General features: G+C 29.2%; 3 protein-coding genes across 4 annotated transcripts; 2 read left to right on the top strand and 1 right to left on the bottom strand.

Moving 5' to 3' along the window:
* Positions 1–1,054: 1,054 nt before the first annotated feature.
* LOC129612631 (WASH complex subunit homolog 5) lies at positions 1,055–5,497 on the top strand. Of its 2 annotated transcripts, XM_055526332.1 has the most exons (9): positions 1,055–1,291; positions 1,345–1,447; positions 1,505–1,696; positions 1,767–1,987; positions 2,040–2,831; positions 2,887–3,784; positions 3,836–4,473; positions 4,766–5,134; positions 5,197–5,497. In XM_055526332.1, exons 1-9 carry the CDS (start codon positions 1,170–1,172, stop codon positions 5,342–5,344), a joined length of 3,483 nt encoding a protein of 1,160 aa, XP_055382307.1. In that variant the 5' UTR covers positions 1,055–1,169; the 3' UTR covers positions 5,345–5,497. The 2 variants fall into 2 exon arrangements, with proteins under 2 accessions (XP_055382307.1, XP_055382308.1); XM_055526333.1 differs by lacking the exons at positions 1,055–1,291; positions 1,345–1,447 and having other exon boundaries at positions 1,584–1,711; positions 1,804–1,987.
* On the bottom strand, positions 5,423–6,740 carry LOC129612643 (lipid droplet-associated hydrolase). The gene is made up of 2 exons (XM_055526348.1): positions 6,351–6,740; positions 5,423–6,280 (listed from the first exon to the last, which is right to left on the bottom strand). Exons 1-2 carry the CDS (start codon positions 6,559–6,561, stop codon positions 5,559–5,561), a joined length of 933 nt encoding a protein of 310 aa, XP_055382323.1. The 5' UTR covers positions 6,562–6,740; the 3' UTR covers positions 5,423–5,558.
* Positions 6,741–7,668: 928 nt separating this feature from the next.
* LOC129612632 (histone acetyltransferase KAT2A) lies at positions 7,669–11,438 on the top strand. Its single transcript, XM_055526334.1, has 9 exons — positions 7,669–7,869; positions 7,935–8,118; positions 8,848–8,993; positions 9,046–9,161; positions 9,221–10,048; positions 10,111–10,783; positions 10,840–10,895; positions 11,149–11,241; positions 11,301–11,438. The coding sequence occupies exons 1-9, from the start codon at positions 7,732–7,734 to the stop codon at positions 11,365–11,367; spliced, it is 2,301 nt and encodes a 766-aa protein (XP_055382309.1). The 5' UTR covers positions 7,669–7,731; the 3' UTR covers positions 11,368–11,438.
* The last annotated feature ends 472 nt before the right edge of the window (positions 11,439–11,910 follow it).

The raw sequence follows: 11,910 nt of genomic DNA, 5'->3' as shown, positions 1-11,910 counted from the left end.
TTTTGCTTACATAAAGTTGTAAGTCGATTATTGTGTAAAAAATATTTCGTCTCAGTTACACATCATACTAAATTTCCGATTTAATCAACGATAAAATCTGGCGAACACAATAAACAACTTTCATACAAAATGATATTTTTTAAAAGCAGAGTTCTTTTTTAGTTTTTGAATACATTTTAAGAGTGGAAAAAAAGTTTTTTAGCAAATATAAATTCGATTCTCTTTAATGGTAATTGTATTAAAGGATCTCAAAATCAAAAAAACAAAAAACCTAAAAAAAAATTTAAAACGGCCATTCTTTTTAAATTGTCTGTTATATGTGATTATTTCTTTCGTAGACTTTTGTCATTTATTTTTATTACGAACGTAATTTATGATTAATCTATTACGAATATCCGGATCAGAATCTTAGCAATTCAGAAACAACAATATAACATTTATAATTTTACAAATTTTAAAGCTACGAACGGAATTCTTGATAAGGCTGATCTTATCTGACTGACTGAAATGGTTTTAATATTATTACACTTACAATTTTCTACCGAATTAAAATTTTTGTCTTATTATACAAAATAGTGCACACTTTTCTTACTCACCATAAAAATAATAAATATTTTAGCGTGAAAACCATTTTTGACGTCAAATGATTCAAACAGAATCTAAAAATTTGAACTCATTTGTTTTTCAATTTTTGGAAGAAAATATATTTTGTTCTGCCAATCCAGGCCTTATACGTCAGTTATTTCGGATAAAATTACTATCTTGACCATTATCAAATGACAAGTCGCAATAAAAAAAGCATTGAAACCGTTGATCACTGTTCATTTTATTAAAAAAGTTATGTTTACGCCGTTTTTTAATTTATAATCACAATGTCAAAACTCAATACGATTTTAAGTAATATTATTTCAATCTGTACAGTACATACGCAGATTGAAATTTCCAGTGTACTAGATCTCGAACCTTGATCTGAACGAACCAATTGAGTATGTATATCACAATATCGATACTGACATATCTGTCATTAGCATAAAATAATTAGTTACATGTTGTGTCAATGTTTAACATGGGCTACGGCTAACACTCAATTCAATTTATTAAATTTATTACAAGTTTTAATAGACTCAAATCATAATTAGCATTAACTTTTATATAAATTCCAATAAAAAATGACAGAATTCTTGGCTGAGAATAATCCTTGCGGTCAGAGTTTAATAAGAATTGTAGCAATGGGGAATTCTATAATTGCAGAAACTTTAAGATTAAAGGATTATATTCCTGATATATTTAAGTAATAGTTTAATTAAACATATTACTAAATAATTAAATATATAAGTGTTTTAGACTAGAAACCAAAGCGGATCAACAAAAATACTGTGATGTAATTCTTGACTTTAGTTATCTTCAAAAATCAGAAGTGCAAGATAAAAAAATAGAAAACAATCCTGTAAATTTTTTTATTTTTTTTTTTTATATATTTACAATATTTATGTTTGTTACTTAGGTTTTACAAGAATTGGATTTAGAAATCAAAGAAAATTATTTAGAGTTATTGAGTCGCTTTTATTTAGCATTTGAAAGTACTCATCAATACGCTCTTAATTTGAATCAGTTTGCTAATCAACTTAATGATGGGTATTTCATACAGCAAAGTATAGAATCAGTTTTACATGACGCAGAAGGAAAACAGTTGCTTGTATTATATATTGATGTATATATATTTGTGTACAAATATGCTTACTTTTTTTTTTTTTTTTTTTTTTTAGTGTGAAGCGCTTTATTTATTTGGTGTTATTCTTTTAGTAATTGATTTTCATATTCCTGGAGTTGTACGAGAAAGGCTTTTGATTTCATTTTTACGCTATAGTGCTTCAAGAACACATGGGGGAAGTAATATAGATGATGTGTGTATGTTATTACGTTCTACTGGTTTTTCATCACTGCCAAACGCGAAACGCGTACCTAACTACCCAGAAAACTTTTTCAGGTAGGGTTGTGATTTCTTGATTTAACTGAATAAATTACATTGTTCCTCGTAGTCGATTTCAATTTAATGAGACTTTTGTCGACATGGTAATTGCCCGCTTGAGATCTGACGATATATATAACCAGATTTCATTGTACCCAAACTCGGAACATCGATCCGTTGCCTTGTCTAATCAAGCTGGAATTCTTTTTATTTGCTTGTATTTTTCACCAAAAACTTTACATAACCAGTTATCTCAAATGAGAGAAATTACAGACAAATTTTTCTACGACAATTGGATTATACCAATTTATATGGGTATTACAATTAATTTAATAGATGCTTGGGATTCGTTCCGATGTGCAAAACAAGCAGTCAACGGTATATTTGAAAACAATTCGTTAAAAATTTTATGTGCCCGTCATAAAGAGCAGCTTGAAAAATTAATTCCACAGACAGAACATTTATTGCAAGAGGGAGTTCTAAATGAAGAATATATATTAAAACATATAACAAAAATCATATATTTAATAAAAAACTGTAACATAACGTTAAGGTGGTTCTTATTGCACACAAATCCTGTGATACTTGAATTTAGTGGTTGTAAAAGACAAAAACAAATTTCAGATCAAATATTAGCAGAGTCGAATTTTAAAAGTTCTCAACTATTTGAATTACTTTTAAATACAAGCCAATTAGAATTAATTGTTAAAGAAATTTTGAAGGAAATAATGTCGGAAAAAGAAAAAAGATGGAATGATTATCGGACCGAAGCTTCAAGCAGATTAATTGAATTAAGCGAACTATTTTCCGGAAAACAAAAGATTCTAAGCAAAATTGAAGAAAATATTGGTTTAAGAAACTGGTTGGTAGCTTTTTTAATAAAGAAAATTTTTGTTTTCTTACAGATTTTATTTTAGGTTTGAAGTTGTTTCTAAAGAAATAACACATGTATCGATTGAAAACCAAAACATGTCAGGTCGCATTATTATCGAATCTATACAAGCTTTGGAAGACGTGCAAAAATTTCATAATTTACATTCCAACATGCAAGTGAAACAACATATTTATGAAACAAAAAATTATTTAAATCAATTAGTTCAGCTGATCAACTTAAAAGAGGATGTATTAATCGACATACAGTTGATAAGTGATTTGAGTTATGCGTGGTGCATCATCGATAAAGCATATACCTATATTATGCAGGAAAGCATTAAAAAAAGCCCTAACATTGTAATAAAACTACGAGCCACATTTTTAAAATTAGCCACAGCCTTGGAAATTCCTTTGTTACGAATAAATCAAGCGAAAAGTGAAGATTTAGTTTCAGTTTCTAGATATTATAGTAATGATTTAGCAAATTACTTAAGAAAAGTCGTGCAAGTTATACCTGAAACTATGTTCGGAATATTAGCTAAAATTGTTGAGTTGCAAACTGACGTTATAAAAGAACTACCAACACGCCTTGATAAAGATAAATTAAAAGATTTTGCTCAACTTGAAGATCGTTTTCAAGTTTCAAAACTGACATATTCAATATCGGTATTTACAGAAGGGATCCTTATGATGAAAAAAACCCTAATAGGCGTAATCGAATTAGATCCCAAGCAATTGCTTGAAGATGGAATTCGTAAAGAATTGGTAGTCAATCTATCACAGGCTTTGCATAATGGTTTAATATTTTCGCCAAAAACTAAAAGTGTTGATTTGGAATGTAAACTAGAAGCCCTGACAAAAGTTATTGATGGATATATGAGGTCATTTGAATATATACAGGATTATTTGAACATAAAAGGATTGAAAATTCTTCAAGAAGAGGTTAAATTTACTTTTCGTTAAATTTAATGTATTTTGAATAAATATTTGTAGTTATTACGAATAATTAATTACAATGTTGAAAAGGAATGTAATATATTCTTGCGGAACAAAATACAGGATTGGCAATCATCCTTCCAAAGCAGTACAATACCTATACCTAATCACCCTACACCACTTGGAGACATTTCAAATAATTTTATAGGCAGATTGGCTCGCGAATTAATTTTACACACTCATCCTAACCAAAGTATTTATTTAGATCTAAGAGGAATTTGGTATGATAGGAAGACCCAAAATGAAATTTTAGATGCTAAAATATTTACAAAAATAAGAGAAGCAATAACCCCATCAGGTCTTGTTGGATTAGACAAAGTATTTGCTCTCATGTTTACGTGTGACTTAGAACAAAATATTGAAAAAATTAATAAAAATGTTACATCAGATCAAATGTGGTTAGATCTGTTAAATAATCTTACAAGGGAGTTGGAAAATAAAATGTACATCGAAAATCCCCATAAATTTTATATTACCTATACTACAAGATGGATTAAAGTGTGGCCAAAAATTTTGGATTGGATTATAAATATTGGTCACATGCAAATATTAAGGAGGCATATAGCATTCGAGCTGAATACAAGTTGCAGACTTAGTGCTAAGAACTTAGAATCTGTTATAACTAATTTCAACAGGTGAGATATAAATGACAGAATATTACCCTATTAAGTATGATCTCATACAATTGATTTAAGATTCTTCTCTTTTAATTTTAACTTCATAACTCGAACCTTTAACTTCAAAACTTCACTGAAATTTACTCAAAATAAATTTTATTTAATACATTCGATAAAAGTACTTAAAATGATAGCTTGTTTTACAGAAATGATGTTCTAGTAATATAAAATGTTGAAGATTAAAGTTTTTTTTAACATATTATTTCTCTTAAATTTCGAAATAAATCTGGCATAAATAAATGTTTTTCAGAGCTTTAATGTTGGAAATACGTGAGAATTCGGAAAATTTTAATAAATATAAACCTATTGTAATGGAACTTAATCCATATTTGTTATTAACTGGATTGTATGAGCCGTTAGAACAAGTTTTCGTCATAACAAAGAATTCGCATTTTGTCTCTCTTTTATTGTTTCTGTTTACTATTTCACATATACATAAATTCAAATACTTTAAAACTATTGATTGTTTGGTCGCCAAAAATTCTAAGGATCATCTTGATTGCAACCCACTAGTGTTTGGCTTATTAACAGTATTAAAACAATTCAACCCGAACGTAATGGAGCTATACTTAGATTATATGTGTCAATACATCAATTCCTTTGTAGATTATAATTTAAGGTAAATGAACAAGATTGAGGTAATTTAAGGATTAAATATATGTAGATTCTTTTAAATTTCAGAATGAAACAGGAAATAAACTCTGACACACAGATGGTCATTCATTTTATGGAAATTTTTATAAAATTAGCAAATATGTCAAGACAAAAATTACTGGAAAGAATTCCCGAAGTTGTACTGAATTATTATGAAACAATGGGAACAAATTGACATGAAGATAAATTCGTATGTACATACTTATGTAGTTATTTTACATTTTTTAACATTAAAAAAAAATAAAAACCGCCATTTCACATTGAATTAAACGATTTTTATTAAATTTTTACATTTGACCCAATCCCCAATCTTATGTTTCTTGTTCCTATTAATAATTGATTTAATAATGAATTTAATAAAGTATTTATTTCAATACAAACTGAAAATTTCAGTTTTTATCTTGTATGATCCATTCTGCTAAGATATTGCCCATCATTTCTGAATGTTGTAACACGAAGGAGTGCGAAATTCCTTTCTGACATAATTGTGCATCCAGGTCATCGATTTTTTCCTTTATTTCATTAAAATATTTTACGGGGACCCAACCATCTGTCGCGCCGTAATAAAATTTCAATAGCTTCTTATTTCGTTTAATATGCAATTCATCAAATTCACGAACAACTTTCATTTCATCCTTTGCCAAAAATATTACTTTTTCCATTGATGTTGGTTTAGAATATTTAATGGCTGGTTTTAGAAAAATTTTAGGAATGGAAAATAACCAAAAGTATATTTTGATTATAAATAGTCTAACAAAAATTGGCATATAATAGATAAAATGCAACAAATATATGTACAGTGGTGAAAGGAAACTAAAAAGTTGAAAAATTTTGCCGTTATATGAATCTGCCATTCTTTCGATTGTTGGGAATAACAAAAAACATTTTTTAATACGAGGTTTAATAGAGTCATGTTTCATTAATTCTAAAACCATCCATGCCCCAATTGAATGACCAACCAAGTAAATTTTTTTATTTTCCGGTACATATTTTTGAATAAAACTTAATTTGTGTTCTATCTGTCCAGATAAATCGTATAAATGTTCATTATGTTTTAAAGTTGGGACTTGTTTTAAGCTTTTTTTTGACGGTTCATCATGACCAGCATGTCCTGCATGTTTTGAATATTGTTTTATATATTTTCAATGTTAAAATTATTGGAAATCAAGAATAATTATTACCAATTATCCATACTGGAGTTTTAAGTCCAAGATTTTTATGTATCGTATGTCCAAATTCTGTATAAAACCCTGGCAACCCGGGATTGCCAGTAATGCAAATAATAATTTCTTCAGCATCTCCTAAAGATTCTTCCAGCCAGCGGCCCCATGTTAATATATTAGTAGGTACTCCATTGATATCTACGTAAGCTGATTGAAAACTATTTTCCATATTAACTAATATTGACAGAACAAAAATTTCTGTCAGCCAATGCACAAAAACCTATGTAGCACAACCCAACGAATTAGAAATACCAAATCCCTGCCTAAACCTTATCTTTTTAGTCGGATTGTCAATCTAAAAATGAAGTGAAGAATAATTGTAGAAACATAACAAAAGCGGTAAACGGCAACGGCTGATAATTTTCAATGCTAACTTAGAACAACAGCGAAACGACAAAATCAACTGCAAAAAAAATATTGTCAAAATAAAACAAAACGCCAGGAATTTAGGTTATATCAGCCTCGACGGTAAAATTCGCGCCGTAATTTCGTTTGATTTTGAGCAGCCTAATTTAAATATGTGTATTTTATATGAATTGCGGCATGTCGCCGCGGAAAATCGCACTTGTTGTGTTTTCAACAAAAGTTAGCGTTTATATTTACGGCAAAATCTAAGAGTAAATCTATAATAAAATTTGGTGATTAATCGATTTTCATCAGATCAGATTCAGCTTAAATCTTAGATTTGTTCGTATATACAAACAATGCTTTCGATTAAGTCGTATATTTGGACTGAGGTAAATCGCATCCTACTATTTATTCATAAGTTTCAATCTTGACATTGACATGATAAAAATGTTAAGTATGACAATAATGTTGAAATACCGATGCGAATCAACGAATTTCTCACCACATTTACTTGACAATTATATTTCCAATTCACCGGCATATTGATCCCCTTCTTTGCGGATTTATCAATTTGCATAAAAAAGAACATATGTTTTGACAGCTTGAAGATTTTAAAATTTTTTCAAACACTAAATTTTACTTTATAAAACTTGCAAAAACTTTAAACATTGAGAACCAAGTGAACTTCACTTATCTCTTAACATTTTTCTGGTAAAATGATCTATTTCAACATTATTTTGCATTGAAATAAATATACTGAAAAACTATTTTTAAAATAGAATATCGCACTGATTACTAGATATTGGTAGTTTTTGTTTAAAATAACCGAAATATCTTACAATGATCTGAACTGAATATACATAGTTCAGTATAAACTTACTCACTTACTGTCGTCATAGATCAGCTGATTTTCTTTTGGCTTCATATTGTTAATAGCTAAACGCATAAAAACATTTACACAATTTTTCTATATACAATAGTGATTTATCAAATGAGTGAGAACTCTAGAAATTCAATTATGGCTAAAGAAGAAAATGATGTTGATTCCGCAAGTAGCGGAAGCAATGCAAATCCTCCAGAACATACACGACAAAGCAGCCTGCAACGAATTCAGCAGAGAAAGCAAAAAGTATGTATTTTAATGTTTTTATGATATAAAATTCAGTATATATATGTAAAAGTTATCTCTAATAGGTATTCAACTTACCAAAGATACAGCGTATGGCAAAACTATCAATGTATTCTGCATGTCAGGTTGAAAACTGTCGTTGCAGTGGATGGAAAACTCCGCAAGAGAATAGGCACCGCGATGTAGAAAATGGATATTGTCCAGAATTCACAGAAGAATGTCGAAATTTGCAGTGTAAACATCCTTTGGGTATGTTGAATTAAGATAAATATTCCAGATCATGGTATTTTGCGCCCTTCTCTAATTGAAAAAAAATTAAAATATTCAAGTAAATTATATTTTATGACGTATATATGTTTGCATGTGTGAATTACATATTCTGTTTCCATTTTTTGAACTATCACCTATTACCATTTAAAATTGAACTAATATTAATATTCTTGACTCCTTTGCAAATAAATATATCGTGAAGATGAACTGTCTTGTTAAATATTAGAATGCAAGAAGGGTGAATCACGGACTTATTCCGTTTTTGGTCGATAAGTTGATGGAAAAATTTCCAAAAATATTAGCGAAATAGGTATTAGATTTTTTTCAAAAATGTTAGTCAAACATAACGAATGCTACACATAATTTAATCATAATTTAATCTTGAGCTATAATTAAAATTCTTTAATATAGTTTGAGCTTGATTTATTTGAGTGAATTTTGTATCTATATGCTATCATTTAATTTAAAACATATGCATAATATATTTGTGTATACATATTACTCTCTGCATTTTATTGGTCAAGGTTCTTATAATGTTAGCTTGATGCATAAGTTTAAAAATGTAATGGCATGCTGTGACTTCTTTAAAGCACATACTCCATTTGTTTTGTCAAACAATTACATAATGACTTTGGAAACTTTGGTTTATAGTTAAAAATCATTTAAAAATATGAAGTAAATAAATTTTAAATTTTTTTTTTTAACTAGAATCACATATCTCTCACTTGAATGATCTGAGTAACGATCAGCTTAATGAATTAATGGGGGCTATAATTGATGCAGAAAATTTATTTATGAGTATGCAACGAGTGGAAGATGAAGACACAAAAAAAGTTTATCTATATTTATTTCGGGTAATTTGCCAAAAACTATTTTTAACGCATTTAATATTAAATTTTATTTTAGTTATTAAGGCAATGCATCATATCAAGACAACAAGCAGTTATTAGAGGACCCTTAGGAGACCCACCATTTGAACAGCCATCGATTGCGAAAGCTGTTACGAATTTTGTGTTTTACAAGTAAATTTAATTCACTCTCAATGTAAAAACTTGATGTATAAAATTGAATTTTTATTTAGATATAATCATTTAAGTCAGACTGAGTTACTAGTAATGACCGATGCCGCTAAAACATTTTTAAGTTTTTTGAATCATTGGAATTTTGAACCACCAAGCGCCCGTTGCACTGATTTAACTAATGAAGATGCTTCAACGTATAAAATAAATTACACAAGATGGTTAGTTTTTTGCCATGTGCCTGCGTTTTGTAACACGTTACGGCATTTTGAAACTGCGCTTGTGTTTGGAAGAACGCTATTGAAAACTGTATATCAATATATAGCCCAACAGTTATTAAAAAAGTGTGTTTCTGAAAGAGATCGATTTCCTGTAGAAAAGCGCGCGGTTTTGACACAAATGCCGAAATTTTTAGAAAACTTGAAGCATGAAGTATTGCGAGATAACTCTCCAATATGGGATACTTCATATCGTCCACCTATTTCTTATATTATGCAACAAAGAAAACGTCAGCAAGAAGCCGTAGCTGCAGCTGGAGGAATGGGAACAGGTTGTGCAAACAAAAAAAATCCAGATTCATATAAACGGGCAAGAAAGGAAATTGAAACAGAAGATATCAATGATGAAGTTGTACTTCAAGCTATGAAATCGATGAACGATTCTAAATTAGCTGCTAAGACTGAAATTTTGTTTCCTGTTAATGTTTCAAGAGATGAAATTGTAAAAGCTGAAGAAAATCAACGGGCGATAGAATTTCATGTTGTAGGAAATTCATTGTCCAAACCGGTGACTAAACAATCCATGTTATGGTTATTAGGATTGCATAGTGTTTTTGCACACCAACTTCCAGAAATGCCAAGAGAATATATAAGTCAGCTTGTTTTTGATGCGTAAGCATAACAAAAAAATCAAATTATGATATTTTTTACTGATAAATATTTTTTCATTTTAGCAAACATAAAACTTTAGCCCTGATCAAACACAACCGCCCTATTGGTGGCATTTGCTTTCGGACATTTGCATCTCAAGGTTTTACTGAAATAGTATTCTGTGCAGTAACAATGAGTGAGCAAGTGAAAGGGTATGGAACACATCTAATGAATCATCTTAAAGACTACAGTATTCAACGAGGAATTAGACATTTCTTAGCATTTGCTGACGAATTTGCTATTGGTTATTTTAAAAAACAAGGTTTCTCAAAAGACATAAAATTAGCGCGACCGGTATATGCAGGCTACATAAAAGAATACGAGGGTGCAACACTAATGCACTGCGAGCTGCATCCAAGTTTAGTTTATACACAATTTATTTCGGTAATTAGAAAGCAACGTGAAATAGTTAAGGAGTTAATAGCGCAACGTCAGCAGGAAGTTCAAAAAATACGACCGGGATTACAATGCTTTAAGGAAGGTGTAAGATCGATACCAGTTGAATCTATTCCAGGTCTAAGAGAGATTGGTTGGAGACCACAAGCACGTGCCCATAGAACTTCTCGTCCTGAAGAATCTGCTGATCCAGATAAATTAGCTGCACAATTTACAACTATATTACAATCAGTTAAACAGCACGCTTCAGCATGGCCTTTTTTGAAACCAGTAAATGCCGCAGAGGTTCCTGATTATTATGTATGAATATTAATATATATTTAAAAATTTCTATTTAATTTTTGTGTATACTTTAGGATCATATTAAATATCCTATGGATTTAAAAACAATGACAGATCGTTTAAAAAAAGGGTAAAATTTAATTAAGTGCATACATATATTACGTTTATTCGTTCATCTTTTTTTATATATATAACATAAAACTATCAACGTCTTAATGGAATATTCTTCAAAAGTTCTGTACTTTTAAGAACATAATTTAAATTTTACTTTAAATTATGTATTGAACATATTTTAAAATTTACGATTCTTGCTACTTTTGAAAAATATCCTAATTTTAAGAGCAACTTCTTTGAGAACATTGATTACTAATTCTTTTTTACAGATATTACGTAACCAGACGACTTTTTATGGCTGATATGGCAAGAATATTTTCAAATTGTAGATTATATAACTCACCAGATACAGAATACTACAGGTATAAAGGATTTCTAAAATTTCATATTAATCTCCTAATGTAAATTCTTACAAAAACAGATGTGCAAATTCTTTAGAACGTTATTTCCAAACCAAAATGAAAGAGTTGGGACTTTGGGATAAATGATGTTCAATTACACCCTCTCCGACTTCCACAACAATGTTATACACTTCTGGATCTACACCATCAACTTCTACTGTCGCAATAAAAACTCTATCTAACACGGCGAATACAAATAACTCAACCTGCGTTAGTATTAACGATAATACTGTAATTCCTATAACAATAGATTCCACTTCAGAAGATGAGTTACTTATTTCATTATTGAAATCAGATTAATTGTAATAATCTAAAATGAGTCGCATTGTAAAAAATGCAATGTCGGAAATCCAGTTTAAATATCCATACTTGGGGAGGGTAGTTTGAATAATGAAATTCTTACAGTTAAGGTATATTAGATGAAAAAAATATAAACATTGCTTATTTTATATTTTTGAAAACATACATATGTAGACGTTTTTTTATTTTTTTTTTGTAAAATACATAATGTATTTTTAATGTATTATAATATTCAATTAAAAAATTATTGATAATTTAAACGTTTCTTTATTATTTGATTTTTACATTCGTTTTTTTATTTCAGTAAAATTTACATGTATATGAATTCAA

The sequence above is a fragment of the Condylostylus longicornis genome, unplaced genomic scaffold, assembly GCF_029603195.1.
Source record: "Condylostylus longicornis isolate FDR11 unplaced genomic scaffold, ASM2960319v2 ptg000075l, whole genome shotgun sequence".
Lineage (NCBI taxonomy): Eukaryota > Metazoa > Arthropoda > Insecta > Diptera > Dolichopodidae > Condylostylus > Condylostylus longicornis.
This window is presented reverse-complemented; position numbering and strand designations above follow the sequence as displayed.